Genomic DNA, 25,829 nt, shown 5'->3' with positions numbered 1-25,829 from the left:
CTTAGAGGATTAGTGTTGAGTAAATATAGTGATACATGCAAGTACATTTTAAGTGGTGGATAGGTTAGTCAGTTATTTGGAACTAAGGATTGGTGTTGTGTTTGCGAGATTGTGAGCTATTGGTACTGTTGGTATTGTAAATGGCAATGCTTTTTAGGTTTCGGCAATTATCATTCGCTTGCGAATGTAATAGGCAAAAATTCAAGGGCTCGATCGAACTAGTCAAACCCCTGCGGTTTCCACTGCGGTTTCTTCACAGTGCATGTGAGCGGGTCACGTGACCACACAAGCACGCGCACCTCAGGCCGGCAATTCTCCTCCCCTAATTACCGACCGGCACATCAAAGGCTGCTGCTCTCCATGCGTCTTGTTTACATTTTGTTTTCTTCGGCCTCTTTTCCTGTCCCCCCCCTCCCATTTCATTCTCTGTGGATCTCTTCTGGTGCGCTATCTTTTGCTCCAGGTCTCTTCATTTCTCTTTCTCTTTACGTCTAAGTTTCACTTCCTCACTGTTTTCCTTTCTATCGTGCTCTCTCTTTCCTGCTCGCTCACCTCCTCTGGTTCTCACATTGCCTTCCTTTTTTACTCCGCTTAGTCTTCTGCATTTCTCTCATCCGTGTTTCCATTCTCTCTTTCTCACACTTGTATGGTCTTTCCATCTCTTCCAGTTTCTCTACCTGCTCACTTCGTCAGTCTTGCGTTCCTTCTCTCTCTCCAGTCTCACACTGCTTGCTTCGCCTTTCCCCAGCCCCTCGCATGTCCTTTTTTGCTGTCATTCACTCCTTCCCTTTTGTCGTACACCCCCCCTCCCCACACCTCGCTCTCTCTCTCTCGCCACCACTTTCCCGTTTTGTCTGTATACTCCGCTCCGTCTCAGTCCTCTTCCCCCTCTCCCTCCCCTTCTCTCCCATCCGCACCCTCCGTAGGCCCTCTTCAGTCACTATGAATTATGCATACTTTGTTGTAAAAAGAATACAACTGCTGTATGCCCGCCATCCTGCCAGGCTGATTTGCGGGCAGCAACAAGACAAGGCGGTAGGAGTGACATTAGCCAGCCACCGCAGGAACCCGGGGCCATCTTTCAGTAAACACCTCATTGGGTTAATGTGCCTGCTTCTGAGACCTGTGTGTAACTTGCAAGTCACAACAAGCACTGGCGTTGCCAATAGGTTTCGCATTTGGAAAGTTGGAGCTATTGGTTTTGTAAATGACATTTTATATTTATATATTGTAATTGACAATGCCAATAACGATATATAAATATAAAATGTCATTTACAAAACCAATAGCTCCAACTTTCCAAATGCGAAACCTATTGGCAACGCCAGTGCTGGTTATTTATGTGTTTAAAAAAGCTGCAATAATAAAAGGAATTGTCATTTACAATATCAATAGATCAAAATCTCGCAAATGCGAGACCTATTACATTGCAAATGCTTGTTTCATTGTGTTCTGTCTCCTCGTCTGGACACGGAGACAGAACAAAATGAAAAAAAAATGACAAACCTGGAAGCACAAATACGTACACGGAAGAGCGTTTACAATATTTTTAATGGTAACATTTTCCTTTTGCCTACATTCAACACTGTAGGTCTAAGGCTAAAGAACCATTTTGTATATAGGGCACTCTAGGCTACAATTACGTACCTATTTGTTATAAGGGAGTCCCAGATACACTTTTTCATGACTTAATACATCAACAGATCAGACAAGATATTAAATCCATTTCCTGGCAAGGCACTTAAAAGTCAGCAGCCTAGAGCAGGAGTCATAACATTTGCATTCTGGTCATTTTAGCAAGGCTTATTCAAAACTCCACAGGTGCATACAGAATCAAGGATGCCTCCTCTCATGGCTGGGGTAAGCGAGGATACCGAACAACACGACTCTGAGCAGCACTTGTAGCTGACTAATAATATGTAGGAAGCTGGCTCTGTATATACTAAACTAAAGTGAGGTATAGTGTGCACACAGTCCAGTGGAACCTCAAAGGTAGGCAGAGGTAACATTAGATAGAACCTTACTCTCCATTTGTGGTAGTGTGGACAGTGTTAAGCATTTGTTGTACACACTCTTAATTCACACACTCAAAAACTGAACTTCAGATCAAATGTTTTTGTATAAAAATATTCTTTTAGTTATTTTATTTCTTAGAACCAAGCAAGCCTGGCACAGGTAAGCAATTAGTACTTTACAGTAGTAATGCAATTGAAAAACAGTTTGAATGATAATTGTAAATGCACTTTGGTTTGATTTACACTATGGATGCAGAGAAATGCAATACTTAGTAAATGCAGTACATATACTTCAATAGGCGTTTTAGTAAAATAGCAGGTAAGTAACTTTTGAGATTACTAGGCTTACACAGAGTAGTATACGTAGATACTACTTTGGGACATTGCCTCAAAACAGGTAGGTAAAATCGTTTTTGTTAGATTATGCAATTTTAAAGAATTACTTTAGTTTTTCAAACTCTACACTTAGAAACTTTACACAGAAAAACAGTCAATGTTATCCTTTGGAGGAAAATAGTGTTATCGGTTTTGAGGCAAGTATTTGGTAGTGGGAGTTGAGGTTCTGGGGGTAGACTCAGGGGTCCCCCAAGGTCAATGATGCACTCTAGTTACACCCTCAGCTGCACTAGGGCAGCCGGGTGCAGAGTGCTGAGGCCCAAATTTATCCAATGGGGGATAGGGGACCTCCGGTTAGTGGCTGCTGGGAAGCAGGCCACTTGGCTGTGGGAGCAAAGTTCCTGGACTTTAGCTCAGGGCAAATGGGGAACAAATGAGCACCAAAGGAGCACCCTCAGCGGCACTAGGGCGGCCGGGTGCAGTTTCGACGTCAGACGCCCTGTTTTCAATGGAGAACCTCCGGTTTACAAAGACACTGCAGGCTTGGGGATGAAGGTCTTCTGGGTGCCACCACCACTTCGAGAGGTAAGTTGGGAAGTTAGGGGTTGGGCACACAAGGCCGTGGGGCATCGGGTGCAGAGGTGCCTTTTGTGGTCGGATCTTCTTAATAGCTCCTGGTCGCGGTTAGGAGGCGGGGGGGGGGTGTCTTCTGGCTTTAGACTGCAGGCATCTGCTGGAGGCAGGTCAGGGTTCGCTGGATCTCGGGTCAGGATTGCCAGGGTGACCTTCTCGTGGTGTTTGCCCACTTGAGCTCGGGCCGTGGACAACGTGTGCAGAGTGGTGCAGATTCGCGGTCTCCGGCCAAGGCCAGAGAATGCAGATGAACAAATCCAGAGTTCATGGGAGACAAAGTCTTGAAGGAAGGCAGGTCCTCCGCGGTTTTCGAGGTTGCTGGCTGCAGGACACATTGGGATTTCGCAGGTTCATGGGGGAAGACAGGCCGGTAGGGCTGGGGCCAAGTCAGTGGGCGTCTTCCTCCTGTTAGCTACTGCACAGTTGTTCGGCCCTTCTATTTCTTCTTCTTGTAGTTTCTTCTTGTCTGAGGAAGCAAGGTTCAGGGGTGCTCCACATACTAGATTTAGGGGTGTTACAGGTAGGTAAAAGGCAGGGGCCAATAGGTCCCTTCACTGGGGTGGGTACCCCCACCCCCCATTATGCTACCCTCCAGTGGGAGGGGGACATGAGCCTGTCCCTGGTTTGCTGTGTTCCCCCCATCTACAAGATGGCGTGGACTGAGAGTTGTGATTCACCTCGCCTCCCCCACCAAAGGGGTAGAGTTGGCAGAGGTGGACACAACTCTCTTCCTCACTTGTTTTTCCCGCCGGTTCTCCCGCCCAAAGTGGGGGGTCAGAACCTTTGGGGAGTAGTCGCTGAGAGCAGCAAGTGGCCTGGGGAAGCTCAAAAAGGCGGCAAGCCTTTGAAGCTTCCCCTTTGTGAACCGTGCCCATCCTGGGGGAGGAGGCTTGGCACCTCGTCCCAGGATGTACATTGTTTCAGGCCCCAGAGAGCAGCAGGCTTTCGACCCAGGGGTCCAGAAACATGTCTGGTGGTGGCAGCTGAAAGAAGTCACTCAGCCTGAACACTAGTAGTAGGTTCGTTTCCATGGGGCATCTCCAAGATGCCCCATGAAAACCCCATGGCCCTCTTTGTGCATTTTTCACTAAATCCCACACTGGCATCAGTGTGGGTTTAATGTGCTGAGAAGTTTGATACCAAACTTCTCAGTTTTCGGTGTAGCCATTATGGTGCTGTGGAGTTCATAATGACAAACTCCTATCGCCATATACTCTTAATGGCAGCACTGCACTTAAAATGTCTAAGAATGGACTTAGACACTTAGGGGTACAGGGCTCATGCACCTGTACCCTCACCACTGGTATAGTGCATGCAGCTAGAGGGGTGACTGACCTATGCCAGGGTAGTGGGTTGTAGGCATGGCACACAGGGATGTGTAGCATGAAAAGACTCACCTGGGCTAGGTGATTAACAACTTGTGCAGGCAAGACAGTTCCAAGGCAAATACAATAGTGATCACAATATTATTTATGATGAATTAAAAAAAATATGTATTCAGGGTTGTGGAATTTAATAAAATATCTACTTGTCCATGGGGCAGGTTGCTTCATAAATCTACGTGACCTGTAACTAAATCCCCGTGTCCCTTTGGTGCCATGTAGTGCAGCAAAAATTATGGCAGCAATCTCATTATATAAGAGCACGGACAAGGGCGGACTGGGGGTCCCGGACTTCCGCGCCTATTGTTACGCGGGCCAACTGCAGTGGCTATCATTCTGGCTTGCAGGGCGTAACTTGCATGAAATAAGCTACACAACCCTAGAACTCGATCGAGGGGAATTGCATACACTCTCGCTCCCACGGGCCAGGATGCCCCTTACCGCCTGACACTTTTGTGTACCGCACTTGCATACTGGAAACAATCTCTACACTACACCTGCAATTGCTCCCCATAGTCTGATAACACACCGCTAGTGGGACTACCCACCCCTACCGGCCTCATTACTAAAAGGCGGATTCAGACTTGGGTTACGGATAAGCCAACCACGGTGGGAGCACTGTTTGATGCGGGCACCCTTATGCACCACGGTAACTTTGCCAGGCACAATGGGGTTACGGACCAGTTATACATCACGCACGCTGCGATTATAAACTATGTGAAGAAACATTGGGCTCCACACAGGGAAGCCTCAGCCCTACACGAACTGGTCCATACGACATATCTCATGGGCAATGGCCAACATCTCACTAAATGGCTGGATCAAGCATCAGAGCACATGCGGGCACCACCTTCACGGACTTACGTACTAGATGGTCCAGGGACCTGGACAAAGAACTGACAGACAAAGAATGGGACTCGATGTTAGAATACCCCAAGAAAATCCCACGAAACGCCAAATGTAAATTTATCCAACACATGATCCTACACAGGGCATACCCAACACCACACTGACTGCAGCTTATATTCCCAAATACACAACACTAATGCCCCAGATGCAAGGCAGAAGAGGCAGACCTGATACACATGCTTTGGCAGTGCCCAACGCTTGCCAAGTTCTGGGCAGAGGCGGTGTCAGTCACCGCTGCGGCGACGGAGTACCCTGTGATGTGCACGGCGGCCAACTGCCTATTGGGGCTCACCCGATGCCCCAAAGCACAGAAAGTACATCTTCGCTTCACAAATCTAGCCCTGCTTCTAGCTAAATGCGCCATCACCATGTGTTGGAAATCAGCTAAACCCCCGCCGCTCCATGGCTGGCATGGGAAGGTAGTGAGATGGGGCAGCGCAGAAAGTGCATCAATTACACAAGAGGAAGCCCGCGGGCTGCGCAAAAAGTTAATGTCCATGGAGTGGGATACCATACTGGAAGCATTCAAGCTGCAAGCCCCGGCGCCAGTTCCTGTAGCGCAGGACCAATAGGTGTGCTGCCCCCTTCCCTTCCTAGGTCTCCCCACTCTATTCTCCCCAGCCCAGTCTCCCCCTCCCCTCATGGCGAACGAAAACCAAGCATGCATGTTGCAGTACGAAATCTACACTACATTCAGATAACACTCACGCCCACAGCCCATGAGAGGGTGGGCTCAGCAGAAACAGTAACACTTAACCACAGGGATGGGTCATGGTCAGCTAAGTTAGGGGGGAGGCGGGTGGGTTGTTTGTTGTTGTACAGCTCTATCCTACCTTCACAGGCATCCACGTGCAAGCGTAACAAAGCTCAGTAGCCTACCAGAGACTATGAATGCACAACCCAGACCGACTGCACTGGCTAGCGTGACTAAGTGGAACGTAAATTGTCTGATACATTGTCTGTGGAACCACTAAGATGTATTTGTGATTAAGGGCCTGAAGAAGCTTGACGAATACAAAATGTTTATTTGATTCTCTCCCATATATGATGCTGAAGTTGAAAAATTAATAAAATATGTTAAAAAATAAATAAAAAAAGAGCTCTGCTAGAGCCTCTCTGATTATGCCAGGGATCATACCATAATAGTGTTTGAATACTTGCAATCCACTTATGTTGCCACATTTCCTAAGATCTACATACTGGGGCTGAAGGGAGTGGTAGGCAATAGTTCCAGTGTTAGAATGCTCTTTTGAGTCTGTGCAAACCTACTAACTTGCATGTTTTAAGGGGTTTCAACAACTCTTCTCTAATCTTTTCCCATGCTGAGAAATGTAAGAAATGTACTCCTGACAACGGCAGGCGTAAACCTTCTTCCAGAGTTTGGAAAAAGTGTTTGGAGGGAAAGTGAACTTGCAAACACTCAGACTTTAGCATGAGCAAATCTACACATGCATATTTGCTAATGCTAAAATGCAGTTCACAAATATTTTCTAGGAGTAGTATTTCTTGTCCTACTTCTGTAAATTCTTGGGAATTCACGAAAGCCTTAATGCAAGGACATATCATGGGTGCACGTTTGAGACTCTCTTTAATAATTGGGCCCCTAATTTGGTCTGGGGTTGGCCATGACCTTTTGCATTTATTAAAATTGTCTCGCTCTCTGTATCGGCTGGCTTCACAGCATTATACTCTTTCACAGGGAGCATATTGGCACACAAACTAATCTTTTTCAGTTCCAGTAACTACAATGGCAGGGTTTGCTTTTTGAGACCAAAAAAATGTTTTGCTCTTCCCTATGTTTTTGATAATGGTGAGAGCCCAGCACCTCCCACACCAATAAGGTTTTACGAAAACCATGCCAAAACAAGTCACACATTGACAAAACTAAAAAGCGGATGACCAATTTCAGACATACTGGCTTTGCCAATGCTAGTTTATTTTTGAGTCCCATAATCTTATTTAAACAGGTTACAATGATGTTTCACTATGAAAGAAATGGCACCTGAAATGTTACTGTAAGTAAATAAAAAACTTGTAGAGCGCGTGGTTACCCGGAGACATCATAGGGCTAAAGACAGCCACTCAAACTAGGTGCAGACTTTATAGAAATAGAAACGTTTTTATACATTTCCGGAAAGCCAGATGGTTGGTCTCACAACGAATGGCAAGGGGGAGAAGACTCCACAACCTTGCTGCATTATAAGAAAAGAGATAACCCCTTTCCTGATCTTAGGAACAGTCGCCAACTGACCGCAGAGTCCTTTTCGGGTGGTAGGAGGAAATAATGGACTGAATAATATGCAGGCCATTGCCTAATGTGAAATGCATAACGCCTTGAACTGCACTCTCTGCTGAATTGGCAGCCAGTGTTGTGTGGTCAGAGCAGTACTTGCTGACTGTCGATTGGGGATGTTCAGAAGGAGACGCGCTGCGCAGTTCTGTACAATCTAAAGTTTCCTGAAAGTAGTGTATGGTGCTCCTAAATACAGGGCATTAGCATAATCAAGCCTGGGAAGTATGAGCGCCTGGACCGCCCTTTTCCTAGCAGGGAAGGGGAGAATTTTCCGTAACATCCTCAACAGCCGGTAACAGCTACCTGCAACCTTCCGTGCTTGCTCCTTAAAACCCAAATTCCGATCAAGCCAAGCCCCCAAGTGTTTAATCTGTTCCTTGGGTGAGGGGCTGGGGCCAAAGCAGCTGGGCCATGGTAAACTTACATTAGGCGAAGGAAGTTTACCTAGAATCTTCGATTCTGTTTTGGACCCATTGAGTTTCAAATATGAACATTCCATCCATGCTTAAACTTTTTCAGCTGCGTGTCATCGGCATATGTAATAATCTGAATGCCGAATGGTTTCACAACACTGGCCAGAGGACTCATGTAAACATTAAAAAGAGAGGGGCTCAGGGAAGATCCCTGGGGAAATCTACATCTAAGTTATGTTATGTTATGCATTTTTTTATTAGGCGCACAGCTGCACCAGCGAAGGAGCGTCCTGGCGCCGCGACAAGGTAGCAGCACAACACAACAGGATAAAAACAACAGTGAGGATGGACTAAGGGAACAGGAAAGTTTTCACCGCTCTGCGGAATGAGAGCAAGTCCCTAAGGGCGCGAATCGCCGGGGGGAGGGAATTCCACAGCGTAGCCGCGCGGACTTGGAAAGAACGTCCGCCGGCTCTGCTGCGCTTGACACGAGGGACAACCGCTAGTTCCAGATCAGCAGATCTTAATGCTCGTGCAGGGGTGTAGTGGGCCAGAAGTTTGGACAAGATCATGGCTGGGGATCCCTTAAGTATTTTGTAGGCGACACAGAGGATCTTAAACTGAATCCGCTGGGCCACCGGTAGCCAATGCAACGATCGCAGGGTGCTAGAGGTCGGACAAGATCTAGGTAGTCCAACCACCGCTCTCGCAGCGGCATTCTGAATCCGCTGCAGACGACCAATTTCTGCTTGGTTTAAGCCAGCAAATAAAGAGTTCGCGTAATCCAGCCTAGAGATGAGTCGCTTGGATCACAAGTTGCCGGGTAGCGGCATCAAAAAACTTAAGCACCGGACGTAGTCCCCGTAAAATGCCAAAACAGCAGGCCGCCGTACGTTTAGTATGACAAACAAACGTAAGGGTGGGGTCCAACCAGACTCCGAGGTTTTTAAGCTCGGAGACTGGGAGAGGTGTAGGACCCAGCTCCCCCGGCCACCATCTGCCTCCCCAGGGTTCCGGTTGCTTCCCAAAAATCATGACCTCGGTCTTACTAGCGTTCAGCTGGAGGCAGTTAGACGTCATCCAGCCAGCGACCGCCCTCAGTCCATGTTGGAATCTGGGTGCATCCACATCGGCATCCCCGCTGATCGTGACCGCTAGCTGGGTGTCATCGGCGTATGACACCATTGTCATACCCCATTGACGAACAACCTCAGCCAGCGGCCTTACGTATAGATTAAACAACGTAGCACTCAGCGAGGAGCCTTGGGGGACCCCCAGATCCAGCAGATGGGGTTTGGACTGGTAAGGAGGGACGGTCACGCTAAAGGTCCGATTGGCTAGGAAAGACCGGAACCATTGAAGAGCGATGCCAGTGACACCAACCTCCTCTAATCGACGCAGAAGGATGGGATGAGATACGGTGTCAAAGGCGGCGCTCAGATCTAATAGCACCAGCGCCGCCGTTTGACCCGCATCGAGCACGGAGCGCAAATGCTCTACCATATACAGCAGAGCCGTCTCCGTGCTGTGGCCCGCTCGAAACCCATTCGGCTTGGCGAAGATGTTCCGAGAGGACCGCGTTGACATGCGCCTCAGTCACCTTGGCAGGCCACGGCAGAAGTGAAATTGGCCGATAGTTTTCGGGCTTACTTCCGTCCAGGCTTGGTTTTTTGAGAATAGGCCGCACCACGGCCTGTTTCCACTTGAGTGGGACTACGCCGGATGTAAGCGACGTGTTGATTAAAGAGCATAGCGGTGAGATGTCATGCACCGCCAGATCTTTGAACACAGCCGGGCAGAGCGGTTCTGCTGGAGACCCCGACCTCACTTGACAAGCCAGTTTGCCAAGGCTTTCAGTTGTTAAAATCGGAAAAGAGTACAATTCCTCAACCGTCAAGGGTTTGAGAGGTGAATCTGCAGGTGGACTGGCCGGCGGAAAAGCCCGATAGATAGCGTTCACCTTCTCCACAAAAAAATCCGCCAGAATTTCCGCCAGAATTTCACAATGCTCCACAGAGCTCTGGAGAGTAGCAGTCACCTTTTTGGTGGTAAGATCTTTCAACACCTTGAAAATAGTTTTAGAGGGATTGTCGCTAGTCCGAAATTGTAAGGCGTAAAAGGCAGCGCGGGTTCTGCACACTGCTCGATGGTAGAGTTTAACAGTGGCTTGGTACACGGCCTTCTCCTGGTTGTTATAGGTTTTACGCCATGCCCGCTCTGCACGCCTACAGGAGGTCTTGAGTACCCGCAGCGCATCATCATACCATGGGCTAGTATTTCTGGCCCCGGATTTACACCAAACTGTGGGGATAAGGGAATCTAATGCCCTAGTCACCCAATTACAGAAGCCATCATATCCTTGATCTATCGTACCAGTTATGTCTAGTGGGTCGGACGATAAAAGCTGGTAAAATTCGTCCAGCTTTAGTTTATTCCAACGCCGTCTAGGGGTTGGACATGCCACTGGTTTGGACTGCATAACGGGTACGGGGCACTGGATCTGTATCAAATAATGATCAGTCCATGCCAGCGGAGTGAGGCTAGTGATGCTGGCTTCCGCCAAGTTGGTGAAAAATGGGTCGAGAGTATGTCCCCCTATATGAGTGGGTTGTGCGATCATCTGGGCCAGCTGAAGCGACTCCAAATCTGCAATAAAACTAGCCACCGACGGGCTAGAAAGATTATCAAAGTGCAGATTCATATCCCCAATAATGGAGAAATTGGAGCACCCAACAGCCAGCTTACAGATGGCATCTGGTAATGCAGCTCTAAAGGCCACCTCACTCCATGTCCAAATGGTGCTTTACCAGCGACCTTGCGTTCAAATTCCAGATGCTGATAAAGGGAGATGAACGGGCAGCCACAGTGACGCGCTCCTTAAGTCCCCTACCTAGTGGGGCGGGAAGACTGAACCGCCCACAACCACATGAAAGGGGGCCGCCTAGGGGGTCCACCCGCGGAACCTCACAAGACCCAGATGACAGACCGATGGCAACAAGACTGTCTCTGGCATAGCACAGCATAGCTAAGTGGCTTGGGTTTGGAGATAAACTCATCTTGGAACACCTGAAATGACCGGTCCTCCAAAAAGGAGTGAAGCCACTTGAGGGCCATACCAGTCACTCCTACCTCTCTGAGTCTCTGAATAAGCAGCTAGTGGTTAACCGTATCGAAGGCTGCGCTAAGATCCAAGAGCACAATAGCAGTGCAGTCTCCTATATCAAACATTTTCCTGGTTTCCTCAACCACTGCCAAAAGGGCAGTCTATGTACCCTGTTGGGGCCTGAAACCAGTTTGGTAAGAATGAAGACTTATTGCTTTCGAGAAACGCAGAGTGTGAGGTTCACATGCTTTTCAGCCATTTTGTTTATTCCCAGCAATAATGATATGGGACGGTAGTTCCCTAGTGCCTCAGGGTCTAGATCTGGGTTTTTTAGAAGAGCTTTTTTCATCGCTCGTTTCCACAAAGGAGGGACCAGACCCGCAGAAGATGTACTTTGATCGTGCCCACGATGACAGGGGCTACAGTATCAAAAACTTGCTTTTGAATGGGGGTGCCACTACATCCTTGGGGGAACCTGATTTCAACTGACGAAGAATACCTTGCAAAGTAAGCTGATCTAGAGGAGGAATTTCAGTTAGAAAGCAATCGCTAGTGTAACCTCCAGTGCTGATTACTGGAGCATTTGGTTGTGCATAGGCCTGGGGAAAGGAGGAGTAAATATCTTGAATTTTATTGGGAAAAAAAGGTTACCAGTTCATTACAACGAAATAGTGTGTCATCAACGAAAGTGGGAAGGGGTGAGGGTTTAAGAAGAGATTTCAGTATACAAAATGTTTCGGGAGACGAGTTAGCGGCTGAAAGGATTTGACCTTCATAATGAAGGGCCTGGGCACGTTTAATTTCTTCCTTATATATTTTTATATCTTCCCTATAGATCACCTTTTTAGCTGCAGAGAAATTTTTCCTCAGTTTTCTTTCAGACCATTTACATGCTTGCTTAAGTGTGCGAAGCTTGGGGGAGTATTTGGCTGTTCTATTTGCTCCTCTCCCATCACTGATCTGCTTTTTTGGGAGCACCATATCTAGGGAAGATCCAAGCCATTTGTCAAAATTATCATTCGTTATAAAAGGGTAAGAATCAGGGGTCAGTCTGGTATCATTAAGTATTGCTGCCCAAAGCTCTGTTGGGAGTTTGGACCATAAGCGAATCAAATTAGTGGATTTTACCACTGGCCTGCTGATGGATTGATGAGCCCAGGAGAAAGAAATGAGACCATGATCTGTCCAGGGCAGGGGAATAGGGCTTCCCACCTGCAAGTCGTTCATGTTAGAGAAAATGGGATCCAGCAGATGGCCTTTGGAATGGGTCTGGCCTCTTACTTTTTGATTGAATTGAAAGGCTCCCATACTGTCAGTTAGCTCACGTGTGGAGGGTAATAAAGCCTCATCAAAACGCATGTTAAAATCTCCTAGTAGGGAGAAATTGGATAGGGGGCTGGCTAACCTGGCAGTAATCTCGGGTAAATCTTTGCCGAATTGCCCCAAGGACCCAGGGGGACAGTATATCAGAATCCCAGAGAAAGTGCAGGTATGGATGAAACCAATAGAAAAACTCTCGCAGTCAGGTACAAAAATCGCCAACATGAGACAGTTAAATCCAATTTTATAAACAATTGCTATTCCACCTCCTCTGATATGCTCTCTACCACTTCTTTGAATGGGGGTGGGGGAAGAGCTTGGACAAAGGCCAGGTCGGCCACGCTCGATAACCAGGTTTGTCAAAAACAGAACATCTGGGTGCTCCTCCTCCAACAATAACCGAATTTCCGTGGTGTGCTTAGGCAGCGAGCGACAATTAAGTAGGAGCATGTTGAAAACACTCAGAGGGGGCTGGGTGGTGTCCTCCTTGATGGTGGGCAGAAGGTAAAGGAGCTGTGGGGGCATTGAGTTACCTTACAGTGGGGCCAGATAGAGTGGGCACAGTTATTCCTCATTGCCCCTCTGTACTGGAGTTGATTTGCAGTATAAAAGACCATTTCCCTCGTCTACCAGCAGAGGTCTGGGCACCTGGGACCAGTCGGGCGCAGACAGGCTTGCTTTAAGTGATCCTTCGGCGCGGCCGTGTCTTCAGCCCCTTATAAAGTTGGGCTGCGCACAGACGTCGGCGTGTGAGTCAGTGCCGAGAGTACTAGAATGCTAATTTCCCCAAAAATGTCAGCGTGCAATGGCGACCCCTGGGGCTAGAACACAGCTTCCCGGGAGTCCGAAGAATAAAGTGCGGAAGTGCGAGCCACATAATTACCCCCCAACAGTTTTAAAAAATAATAAAACAATTTAAAACAGTTCTAAAAATGCACACAGTGTTCTCGACTGAACACCACTCATTTCAAGAAACCGCACCTTTTAGTAGTTTAGCTAAGTGTTTTTTTCCTGCTTTCATTTTTTTATGAACACATTATTTTGAAAGCAAAAAATCATCAATCTTCCTTTCAAGCTTCTGTAAATATTTGCATCAAATCAGAGCATTCTTGGAGCATTATACATAGCCTCATATTGCTAAACTTTAAAAACGTGTGTACACATTTTTATACTGGAACCACTGTCAGTAGTGCAGTCAGAGCTTACAAGATTTACTTCGAGCGCTCACCCTGATAATAAAGGCTTTCAATTAATGAACCAAAAATACAAGTTTGAACAGCATTAACATGGACAAAAATATTACCTTAACTGCAGACAGTGCCCTTGCCTGATCCATAATGTGGTACTGTAAACTGGCAATCAAAGGGTTTGTGCTGCCGGGGGTTGGGCCTACTTCTCCCAAGGACAAAATACACATTAAAACTTGTCGCCGTTGACCCCAAACAATATGTCCTGGGCATCAGGCTATAGGAATTCCACATCCCTGTTATTGATATATTTTTTGTTTTAGATCATAAAATATATAACTTTCTTTTAGTAGGGATACATATGATTACAGATATATACAAATATCTTTTAAAATAAAGTCATTCTAATACTCCTTTATTTATTTATTTGTAGAGCGCAACATTTATCCCGAGGGATGTCATGGCGCTGAGGATTACAGTAGTAGGTGGGATCTATGGGTTGGTCAGATGTCAGGAATAATTCTTTGGGGAAGAGGTGTGTTTTGAGTTTCTTTCTGAAGATGTTGTAATTATTGGTTAGTCTGAGTTACACTGGGAGTTCATTCCATTGTCGTGCAGCCAAGTAGGAGAAGGTACGTCCTCCTGCCTTGGTCTTTTTTTATTTTCTTTGTTTTAGCAAGAGCGAGGTGTTGTGATCTTAGTGGTCTAGCGGGGGAGTAGAAGTGTATTCTATTCTGAAGAATCGTGGGTCCTGTGTTATTGAGTGTCCTATGGGCATGACCAATGAGCTTGAAACAGGCTCTTTGGCGCATGGGCAACCAGTGAAGTTGTTTTAGGCATTCTTTGGCATAGCTGTATTTGCCTTTGTTGCATACTAGCTTAGCTGCGGCATTCTGTATTACCTCTAGTCATTTAAATAGGCAGTCTGGTATGTCCACAAAAAGGGCATTGCCGTAGTTCAACTCACTGACCAGTAGGGCCTGTGTGACTGACTTCTTGCTTTCAAGGAGGATTCATGGGAAGAGCCTTCTCAGACGTTTCAGAGTGGCAAATCTTTCCCCACATAGGGTTTGAATGTGGGCCTGCATGGATAGTGTGTCGTCAATCGTGACGCCTAGGTTTGTGGCCGAGTGCTTGTGTGCCGGGGCGTCTCCCAGCGTGGCGGGACACCATGAATTGTCCCATATGTGTTTGGCTTCACAGAAGAGTAGAATCTCGGTTTTGACTGCATTTACTTTGAGGCAGTGATCTGCCATCCATGTGGCCATTTCCGTTAGGCAGTTAAGTCTTAGTCCTTCAGCGATTGCATACATATATTGATACAGGATTAAGGCAGAGCATATCATCATTTAACAATATCTTTGTTTCGATCTTTTCCATTATTTGGAATTCTTGACAGGGTCAATTAACATTTAAGACCACAGTATTATGATGTGCAGAAACTTGGGGTGTGTTGGCGAGCTACGCACGTTTCTGCATTGCCTTTATCAGGACTACATCCTAGTAATCACCGTAATTTTATAGGTTGTCAAGAGATATGACCAATATTAAACAAGTGGGAAAGGGGAGGAGCAAGTAGGTCTCTGTCCTCTTAGAGATTCCATAAAGAATGTTCACGAACCTTCAGGAACACGTTCTTCCGTGTGGTAAGAGGAAGACGATCAATGCTTCATAGACGATCAGCTCTTATGGTTAAAGTAGCCCACTGTTGTCCGGGAAGTCTCTTTGGCTAGGTGGAATGGCCGTCTATCATTAGGCGCAAGGAGAATATTGACTTGTTCGATTAATATAGAATGCAGGCATCAAGGGATATATGTAGATAGGTGGTAGTCTCTGTGGCGTATTTATATAGAAGAATACGTCTTTTCCTAATACCTCCAGCTGTGTTATGCATCGGTCCCTTAGTGCTACCAGGGATGTGTACCATGTCGACTCTTCACTTTGTTCTGCACCAAAACATGCAGCCTACAAAGGCAGTGTGTGAGTATGATGGTACCGGAACTATAAGGGTAGCACAGTAAGTGTTGCAGCCCTTAGAGGCCTTCTCTGGTCACAGTGCCCTGGGTACCTGTGGTACCATTTACCAGGGGCTGACCTGTGGCCAGAGATGTCAATTGGGTTTAGTCTTCAATGCAGTTTTAGGGAAAGAACATAAGCCCTGGGTTCCTGATTAGCAGGAGCCCAGAGCACACTCAGTCACAGTACATCAGCAATTCAGCAAAAAGTGGGGGCGACCATGCAGAAAGAGGGCACGTTCTCACATAATACTATCATTTTATCAGTTTTTTGAGTTTGCCAAGAGCCAATATGAGAGCAAGTTGAATTGTTTTGATGCCTTCGTCGTCTGCAACCAAAAGATTTACGAAGTGTGCATTTGCACAAAGGGTAATGTGATTCAAAACCCAAGAAAACATCTCCTCCTGCTTCTTAAATAAAGTTATTGATATAAAAGTAAACTATTTATTTAAAGAAAAATATAGTGCCATAAAGAATGTGGAACCGTTTAGTCTAAGTAATAAAAGTGTGAATGGTGCAAAATACTCGCAAAGATTATTAAAAAAAAGTCATGTTCACAATAAAATAATACTCCACAGCAAGAATTATAGAATGGCAGTAACGGTTACAAATGAGCTGACAGGTCGGCAAGTGATATAGCAGTGGGTTATTCCATTTGCCTCCGTTTTTGTTTAAATTTAACACATGGGCTTCTCACACCATCTTGCCAATATGCCACCAAATACAGGTATAAAACAAGGAACACTTATAAAATATTGTGCACCGACAACAAACCAGGCTTTCGAAAACAAATCTTTTAGTTGCCTCTTGGGGGGGGTCATTCAAGGCCTGCCCAAAGCCTCCTAACAACATGACATATCCGATGTTCACTGTGGGAGGATGCATAGCAATGTAACCAATCTTTTGCATGAGGGTAAGGGTAGCTGATGCAGTCATGCAGTTGATCTCTTCACTACTTCTTTAGCCCTCGTCAAACATCACTGGAACACAGTTACTCTCTAGCCACTGCATCACTAAATGCTGTAACAAATATGATGGAATGCAGCCATAGGGAATACCCAGTGGTTTATAAACATCAGGTCACTCATTGGTTGTATTCGATTTCATAGAAAACAGATTCCACAGAACACCATTACTGAGAAACCATTTCACCTAAACCGTTTAATGGGAATTTTCAGAATGAACAGCATTTACCATTTCATAGAAAATCTTTCGAGTTCGAAATGTATTTGTTTACATGCTCAGTTTGTAAGACGTAAGTGCAGTGGTTGCAGGTCTTAGTTTCAGAAACAGTTTTGTCGGAGGTATTTATAACAGTCCTTTCTTTAGGAGACATTATTTTAGATTTATAGCTTTCACACTGGCAAACAATTACTTTGGATACCTTCCATTAGCTGACACCTCACCACACTAAACACCATCCATCCCGGACCCCTCATAACCGTTAAACATCATCCAGCCTCTCCCCAGAAAACCACTCACCATGCCTTAGCTCAACCCTTCCCTGAAACATAAAAGCAGTTTCTACCCCCTAAACTCTGCCCACCTCAGAAACTTAAAAGAAACACTACACCCATTCCTGAATCCAAACAGCCCTAGCTACCCCAACACTCCACACATCTCTAAACCCTAAAACCCCTTACTACCTCGAAACTCCATCCATGTCTTAACCTTAAATACACTTACTAAGCTTGAATCCCACCCTCTCCTGACCCCTTAACACCCCTAAATCCCAACCATGAACCCTAAATACACATCAACAGCAAACTATCCATCCATGAACCATAAAACCCCTCACCACCCCAAACCCCACAACTCCGCCCATCCCTGAATCCTTAAAACACCTCACCACCCTAGACTTTAACCTCCTTAAACTATCCATTCACTGAAGCTTAAAAGCCCTCACTAGCCCTAAACTACACACATACCAAATGCTAAAAGCCCTTCCTATGCCAGAACACCACCCATTCCCGAGCCCTAAAAGCCCCTAAACCATACTCATCCCTGAACTCAAAAACCAAACCTGAACTAGTTCTGAACTCCCCAGATTTTTTTTATGTAATTTTGGATTTCTGCTTAAAATAATTTTCCTTAAAACGTTTTCCTTTCATTTTAAATATATTTGTATATCCTTAAAATGGTCTTTCCTTAAAATTGGTTTTCCATGATTTGGTTTCTTCCAATGTGATTTCTCAGTTTTCAATTTTCCATCTGTCACATCCATTGGCAAATAAATTTCCTGAGATCTTACAGGCATAACTAAGGAACATCACATGACAACTACAAGTATCACCTTCACATAATGTAATGGACACTCAAATGACCATATTGGACTTACATCTAGCTCCGTCTCTTCTTCTGGGAGCCCCAATAAACTCTTGAGTTCTTCATCCTCCATCCCAGTTTTCTCTTCGCCCTTCATTGCAGATGGTAGTGTCTGTGGTTTCTCACGGAGTGTGTACAGTCGCGTAGATGCACCAAAAGAGACTGTTGAATCAATGGGAACTTGCTGGGGTTTGTGAGGTTCCAATCGAATGTGACCTAAAAAGGTGCCATGTGCTAATACAAGTACATAAAAGAAAAACTAAGTTTTAAGACTGAATGCAGAATAATCTTTTTAACTTTTGCAAATTGATGAATTTTAAAACGATTGAAAATACATGGCAAATTGTTATATTTTAAGATTTTAAAACCAGTGTGACAATTTTAACTTCTATTCGCAAATTTTACCACAAGTACAGCTTTCTGCTTCATTTCTGCTTGGGACACACTACAAAATACTATATACATAAATATGACAGACACTGTTCTCTTGTGTACATGTATGAGCCTACTATAGGCTTCCCTCCAGCTCGAACATCTGAGAAACAAGTCAAAATCTGCAAAAGAACCAGATCACTTTAATATTGATTGGACACAACTGCTGCCATTTAACCTCTTCGACGCGGATGACGGCTCCCGGCCATCATGAGTCATGGTGGGCGTGTGCGGATGACGGCCGAGAGCCGTCATGACCACGCCCGCGATTAGAATCTTCAGCACTGAGGCGGAATTCGCGCCGCAGTGATGAGGTTAATAGAACATTTAAAGAAATTAAATGGTTTGAAGTGTGGCATTAAACACATTCAAGTTGTAGGCCACTTACTGGACTGGACCCCTTCTTTGTTCCGAACTTAATTCTATGAAAAAATATATCACATTTGCCTGGACCAATCACTAGAGGTCACAATTTCAAATCCTCTACCTCACACCTGTACCAACTAGTAACTGTCCAGATATTTGCAGTTTCGTCACCAGACCACAGAAGCTTCTATTTTAAATTAGTAATTTGCCAAGACAAACACAAAAGCTAGCCAGTCTGCATCTGACCTTCTCCTTGACAATTTCAATAAAGCAATTTCATCTACTTAGACCAAGGTCACGCCTAAGACTTATTCAGTTGAAATACATACACCGCGCTTATTTTACAAGATATAGGCTGTGGAGGGAAGGCCCAATAGCTTCCCCTACATGTTTCCGCTGTGGCAGCATGGAAGGCACGTTCATACACACCATTAGGGAATGCACTGCACTTAGCAGATTTTGGACTTGGGTCATGACCTGCCTGTCAGAAGTACTGGGGTGAGAAATACCCCTGTCTCCCAAACCTGCTTTATTACTGTTTCAGAAGAGATTGGGGGAAACCATTTCAAAAGTAATCTGTTATTCTTGGGCCTCACCCTGGCTAAAAGGGATATAGCTAGGGCATGAAAAGACCCAGCCTTGCCCAAGGTATCGGCATGGAAGGCGGGTCTGGATTAGTGCATGGGTCTGGAGCAACCTACACTTAAGGCACAGGGTTGCCCGCAGAAAGACTTCAAAGTATGGAAACGTTGGGCAGACTTTCGAGGTCTCATTTCGGAGGCCCCCACCCCAACACGCAATTCTGATGTGGAAACCTCTTGATGACAAATCATTGGGAAAAGATTTGATACAAGGATTTGCGTTGTATATGAATTGGCTTGAAAAGTATGATAAATGGACTACTGCATTTGTACATGGCACACCTGGTTGTAAAGTTATGGGCTGCTGTTCACAAGCCCGAAATGTTTATCTCTTTATTCTGTAAATGTCATATGGAAGTCACCAGTCTGATTCTAACAATACGGATGAGTATTAATTGTATTTCCTTTTCCGGAAATGTTCATGTCTTATCTGCCGACTTAATAAAAATGTGTTTTTAAAAAAGAAATCACTTAAGCGGGAAGTACAATGAGCAATGAGATACTGTCAACCTCATTGCTACCTACACAAGAGGAACTACAAAAGTCCTCGGAGCCTCTTCAGTTATTCCTGAACATTTTCACCATCTTTACAACCGTTGTGCATTTTTTCATCAACAAGATTAAGCAAATATGCAAGGATATTCATGCTCAAACTATGCAAACTTTCGTACAACTTGCTCCCCATTAGTCTCTTGCCAGGTGAAATTAATGAAGCTCTGATGTCCGCTCTACAAGTTCCATTAGTTGAACGCTTTTACCTGCAGTTTAAGACAATGACTTTCCCAGTTACCTGGAAAACTGTAATGAATAACTGCTTAAAAACAAGCATTGAAAATGCAATAGGTCTCGCCTTTGATTAAGTTAAAGCCATTTGCTTTGCTAATGGTATTGTATAGCAAAGCAAATAGCTTTAACTTAATGAAAGCAGAGACCTATTGCATTTTTAATGCTTGTTTCTGTCTGCTGACAGAATGGGACGTGGGTGCTGGTTGACTTACCTGCTGCTGCTTGCTGCAGTGTTCTCTGGATGCAGTCGGGCTACTGGGCTGTCCTCTGTCCAACGTCCGGCTGCGCAGTCTCCTGGCCTGCTGGGAGCCGCGTTTGTTGGCGGATGACCCCTTGTGGCTGGGGCACCGGTCGTCCCGGCCCATCTTCCTGTGGCTGGGCTGATCAGGAGGACGTGTTATTGATGCTGTGAGGCGACTCGGGACGGTCTTGGTGGTGCCCCTGGAGTTCCTGGCTGACCAGTGTGGTCTTTCCTGCATTGCGGCCATTCCACCCTGGTGGCACCTGATCTTGTCTGATCTCCAATGTTAAGCAGCGTCGGGCTTGGTTTTTACCTGGATATGGGACCGTCTGGGGATGCCATGTGCTGCTGGCTTTTCATGTTTGCCAGGCACTGGCCTGATGGAGGGTCCTTGGCTGGAAGAAGGCACCAAGGGTAGAAGAGAGGCACAGGGGTGTCAGGATGCAGGGTGTACAGGCATGGTGCACCAAGGGCAGAAGGGAGGCATGGGGTGTCAGGATGCAGAGGGTACAGGCACAAAGGGCAGCAGGGAGGCAGGCACAGGGGAGAAGGATGCATGGGGTGCGGGAAGAAGGCCCCAATGGCAGCAGGGAGGTACAGGGGAGTCAGGATGCAGGGGGTACAGGAAGGAGGCACCAAGGGCAGAAGAGAGGCACAGGGGTGTCAGTGTGCAGGGGGTACAGGAAGAAGGCACCAAGGACAGCAGGGAGGCACATGGGTGAAAGATGCAGAGGGGGCAGGAAGGAGGCTCCAAGGACAATTGGGGGGCACATGGTGAAGGGATGCACAGGGTGCAGGAAGGGAGCACCAAGGGCAGCAGGGGGGGGGGGGTACAGGGTTTTCAGGATGCAGGGGGTTCCGGAAGGAGGCACCAAGGCCGCAAGGAGGCACATGGGTGTCAGGATGCAGGGGGTACAGGAAAGCAACATCAAGCGCATCACGGACAGGGTGAAAGGATGAAAGGGGGACAGGAAGGAGGCACCAAGGGCAGCAGGGAGGGACAGGGCAGAAAGGACGAACTTGGTAGAGGAAGGAGGCATCAAGGGCAGCAGGGAGGCACAAGAGTGAAATGATGCACGGGGTAGAGGAAGGAAGCATCAAGGGCAGCAGGGAAGCACAAGGGTGAAAGCATGCAGGGGGTACAGCAAGGAGGCATTAAGGGCAGCAGGGAGGCACAGGGGTGAACAAGTGCACTGCGAACAGGAATGAGGTACCAAGGGCAGCAGGGAGAAACTGGGTGAAATGATGCAGGAAGGAGGCATCAAGGGCCGCAGGGATGCATGGAGATGAAGGATGCACGAGGAACAGGAAAGAAGCATCAAGGGTAGTAGAGGCTACAGGAAAGAGGCATCAATGGCAGCAGGGAGGCACAAGGTTGCAAGGATGCATGGGTACAAGGAAGGACTCATCAAGGGCTGTAGAGGCGCACAGGATGAAAGGATGTAAGTGTTGCAAGGAAGGAGGCTTCAAGAGCAGCAAGGAAGCATTAGAGTACAGGGATGCAAGGGGTACAGGAATGAAGAAGGGCAGCAGGGAGGCACTGGGGGAAGGATCTATGAGGTACTACAAGGAGGTTTGAAGGGCAGCAGGGGGGCATGGAAGTGAAGGATGCATGGGGTACAGCAAGGAGCCATCAAGGGCAGCAGGGGGGCACAGGGGTGAAGGATGCACGAGGTATAAGAAGGCAAAATCATGGACAGGGAGGAACAGGGGTGAGGGATGCACGGGGTTCAGGTAAGAGGCATCAAGGGCAGCAGGGAGGCAGGGGAGTGAGGGATGCATGGGGGTCAGGTAGGAGGCATCAAGGGCAGCAGGGAGGCAGGGGAGTGAGGGATGCACGGGGTTCAGGTAGGAGGTATCAAGGAGGCAGGGGAGTGAGGGATGCACAGTGTTCAGGTAGGAGGCATCAATGGCAGCAGGGAGGCAGGGGAGTGAGGTATGCATGGGGTTCAGGTAGGAGGCATCAAGAGCAGCAGGGAGGCAGGTGAGTGAGGGGTGCATGGGGTTCAGGTAGGAGGCATCAATGACAGCAGGGAGGCAGGGGAGTGAGGGATGCATGGGGTTCAGGTAGGAGGCATCAAGGGCAGCAGGGAGGCAGGGGAGTGAGGGATGCATGGGGTTCAGGTAGGAGGCATCAAGGGCAGCAGGGAGGCAGGGGAGTGAGGGATGCATGGGGTTCAGGTAGGAGGCATCAATGGCAGCAGGGAGGCAGGGGAGTGAGGGATGCACAGGGTTTAGTTATGAGGCATCAATGGCAGCAGGGAGGCAGGGGAGTGAGGGATGCATGGGGTTCAGGTAGGAGGCATCAAGGGCAGCAGGGAGGCAGGGGAGTGAGGGATGCATGGGGGTCAGGTAGGAGGCATCAAGGGCAGCAGGGAGGCAGGGGAGTGAGGGATGCACGGGGTTCAGGTAGGAGGTATCAAGGAGGCAGGGGAGTGAGGGATGCACAGTGTTCAGGTAGGAGGCATCATTGGCAGCAGGGAGGCAGGGGAGTGAGGTATGCATGGGGTTCAGGTAGGAGGCATCAAGAGCAGCAGGGAGGCAGGAGAGTGAGGGATGCATGGGGTTCAGGTAGGAGGCATCAAGGGCAGCAGGGAGGCAGGGGAGTGAGGGATGCATGGGGTTCAGGTAGGAGGCATCAATGACAGCAGGGAGGCAGGGGAGTGAGGGATGCATGGGGTTCAGGTAGGAGGCATCAATGGCAGCAGGGAGGCAGGGGAGTGAGGGATGCACAGGGTTTAGTTATGAGGCATCAATGGCAGCAGGGAGGCAGGGGAGTGAGGGATGCATGGGGTTCAGGTAGGAGGCATCAAGGGCAGCAGGGAGGCAGGGGAGTGAGGGATGCATGGGGGTCAGGTAGGAGGCATCAAGGGCAGCAGGGAGGCAGGGGAGTGAGGGATGCACGGGGTTCAGGTAGGAGGTATCAAGGAGGCAGGGGAGTGAGGGATGCACAGTGTTCAGGTAGGAGGCATCAATGGCAGCAGGGAGGCAGGGGAGTGAGGTATGCATGGGGTTCAGGTAGGAGGCATCAAGAGCAGCAGGGAGGCAGGTGAGTGAGGGATGCATGGGGTTCAGGTAGGAGGCATCAAGGGCAGCAGGGAGGCAGGGGAGTGAGGGATGCATGGGGTTCAGGTAGGAGGCATCAAGGGCAGCAGGGAGGCAGGGGAGTGAGGGATGCATGGGGTTCAGGTAGGAGGCATCAATGGCAGCAGGGAGGCAGGGGAGTGAGGGATGCACAGGGTTTAGTTATGAGGCATCAATGGCAGCAGGGAGGCAGGGGAGTGAGGGATGCATGGGGTTCAGGTAGGAGGCATCAAGGGCAGCAGGGAGGCAGGGGAGTGAGGGATGCATGGGGGTCAGGTAGGAGGCATCAAGGGCAGCAGGGAGGCAGGGGAGTGAGGGATGCACGGGGTTCAGGTAGGAGGTATCAAGGAGGCAGGGGAGTGAGGGATGCACAGTGTTCAGGTAGGAGGCATCAATGGCAGCAGGGAGGCAGGGGAGTGAGGTATGCATGGGGTTCAGGTAGGAGGCATCAAGAGCAGCAGGGAGGCAGGTGAGTGAGGGATGCATGGGGTTCAGGTAGGAGGCATCAATGACAGCAGGGAGGCAGGGGAGTGAGGGATGCATGGGGTTCAGGTAGGAGGCATCAAGGGCAGCAGGGAGGCAGGGGAGTGAGGGATGCATGGGGTTCAGGTAGGAGGCATCAAGGGCAGCAGGGAGGCAGGGGAGTGAGGGATGCATGGGGTTCAGGTAGGAGGCATCAATGGCAGCAGGGAGGCAGGGGAGTGAGGGATGCACAGGGTTTAGTTATGAGGCATCAATGGCAGCAGGGAGGTAGGGGAGTGAGGGATGCACAGGGTTTAGGTATGAGGCATCAATGGCAGCAGGGAGGCAGGGGAGTGAGGGATGCATGGGGTTCAGGTAGGAGGCATCAAGGGCAGCAGGGAGGCAGGGGAGTGAGGGATGCATGGGGTTTAGGTATGAGGCATCAAGGGCAGCAGGGAGGCAGGGGAGTGAGGGATTAGGTATGAGGCATCAATGGCAGCAAGGAGGCAGGGGAGTGAGGGATGCACAGGGTTTAGGTATGAGGCATCAATGGCAGCAGGGAGGCAGGGGAGTGATGGATGCATGGGGTTCAGGTAGGAGGCATCAAGGGCAGCAGGGAGGCAGGGGAGTGAGGGATGCATGGGGTTCAGGTAGGAGGCATCAATGGCAGCAGGGAGGCAGGGGAGTGAGGGATGCACGGGGTTTAGGTATGAGGCATCAAGGGCAGCAGGGAGGCAGGGGAGTGAGGGATGCACGGGGTTTAGGTATGAGGCATCAATGGCAGCAGGGAGGCAGGGCAGTGAGGTATGCATGGGGTTCAGGTAGGAGGCATCAAGAGCAGCAGGGAGGCAGGTGAGTGAGGGATGCATGGGGTTCAGGTAGGAGGCATCAATGACAGCAGGGAGGCAGGGGAGTGAGGGATGCATGGGGTTCAGGTAGGAGGCATCAAGGGCAGCAGGGGAGTGAGGGATGCATGGGGTTCAGGTAGGAGGCATCAAGGGCAGCAGGGAGGCAGGGGAGTGAGGGATACATGGGGTTCAGGTAGGAGGCATCAAGGGCAGCAGGGAGGCAGGGGAGTGAGGGATGCATGGGGTTCAGGTAGGAGGCATCAATGGCAGCAGGGAGGCAGGGGAGTGAGGGATGCACAGGGTTTAGTTATGAGGCATCAAGGGCAGCAGGGAGGCAGGGGGTGAGGGATGCACGGGGTTTAAGTAGGAGGCATCAAGAGCAGCAGGGAGGCAGGGGAGTGAGGGATGCACAGGTTCAGGTAGGAGGCATTAAGGGCAGCAGGGAGGCAGTGGAGTGAGGGATGCACGGGTTCAGGTAGGAGGTATTAAGGGCAGCAGGGAGGCAGGGGACTGAGGGATGCACGGGGTTCAGGTAGGAGGAATCAATGGCAGCAGGGAGGCAGGGGTGAGGGATGCACAGGGTTTAAGTAGGAGGCATCAAGGGCAGCAGGGAGGCAGGGGAGTGAGGGATGCACAGGGTGCAGGTAGGAGGTGTCAAGGGCAGCAGGGAGGCAGGGGAGTGAGGTAAGCACTGGGTTCAGGTAGGAGGCATGAAGGGCAGCGGGGAGTGGGGGATGCACGGGGTTCAGGTAGGAGGCATCAATGGCAGCGGGGAGTGGGGGATCCACGGGGTTCAGGTAGGAGGCATTAAGGGCAGCAGGGTGGCAGGGGAGTGAGGGATGCACGGGTTCAGGTAGGAGGTATTAAGGGCAGCAGGGAGGCAGGGGAGTGAGGGATGCACGGGGTTCAGGTAGGAGGAATCAATGGCAGCAGGGAGGCAGGGGAGTGAGGGATGCACAGGGTTTAGGTATGAGGCATCAATGGCAGCAGGGAGGCAGGGGAGTGATGGATGCATGGGGTTTAGGTATGAGGCATCA

General features: G+C 48.5%; 1 protein-coding gene across 1 annotated transcript in view; it reads right to left on the bottom strand.

Annotated features, from left to right (window-relative positions):
• The window catches only part of PPP1R8 (protein phosphatase 1 regulatory subunit 8), a 122,599-nt gene that overhangs the window by 33,054 nt on the left and 63,716 nt on the right, over nt 1-25,829 (bottom strand). The window contains exon 4 of the mRNA XM_078682503.1: nt 17,946-18,166. Coding sequence (XP_078538629.1) covers nt 17,946-18,166 — 221 coding nt within the window. The remainder of the gene's footprint in view (nt 1-17,945; nt 18,167-25,829) is intronic.

The sequence above is a fragment of the Lissotriton helveticus genome, chromosome 3_1, assembly GCF_964261635.1.
Source record: "Lissotriton helveticus chromosome 3_1, aLisHel1.1, whole genome shotgun sequence".
NCBI lineage: Eukaryota > Metazoa > Chordata > Amphibia > Caudata > Salamandridae > Lissotriton > Lissotriton helveticus.
The sequence above is the reverse complement of the archived record's forward strand: the minus strand, read 5'-3'. Positions and strand labels throughout refer to the sequence as shown.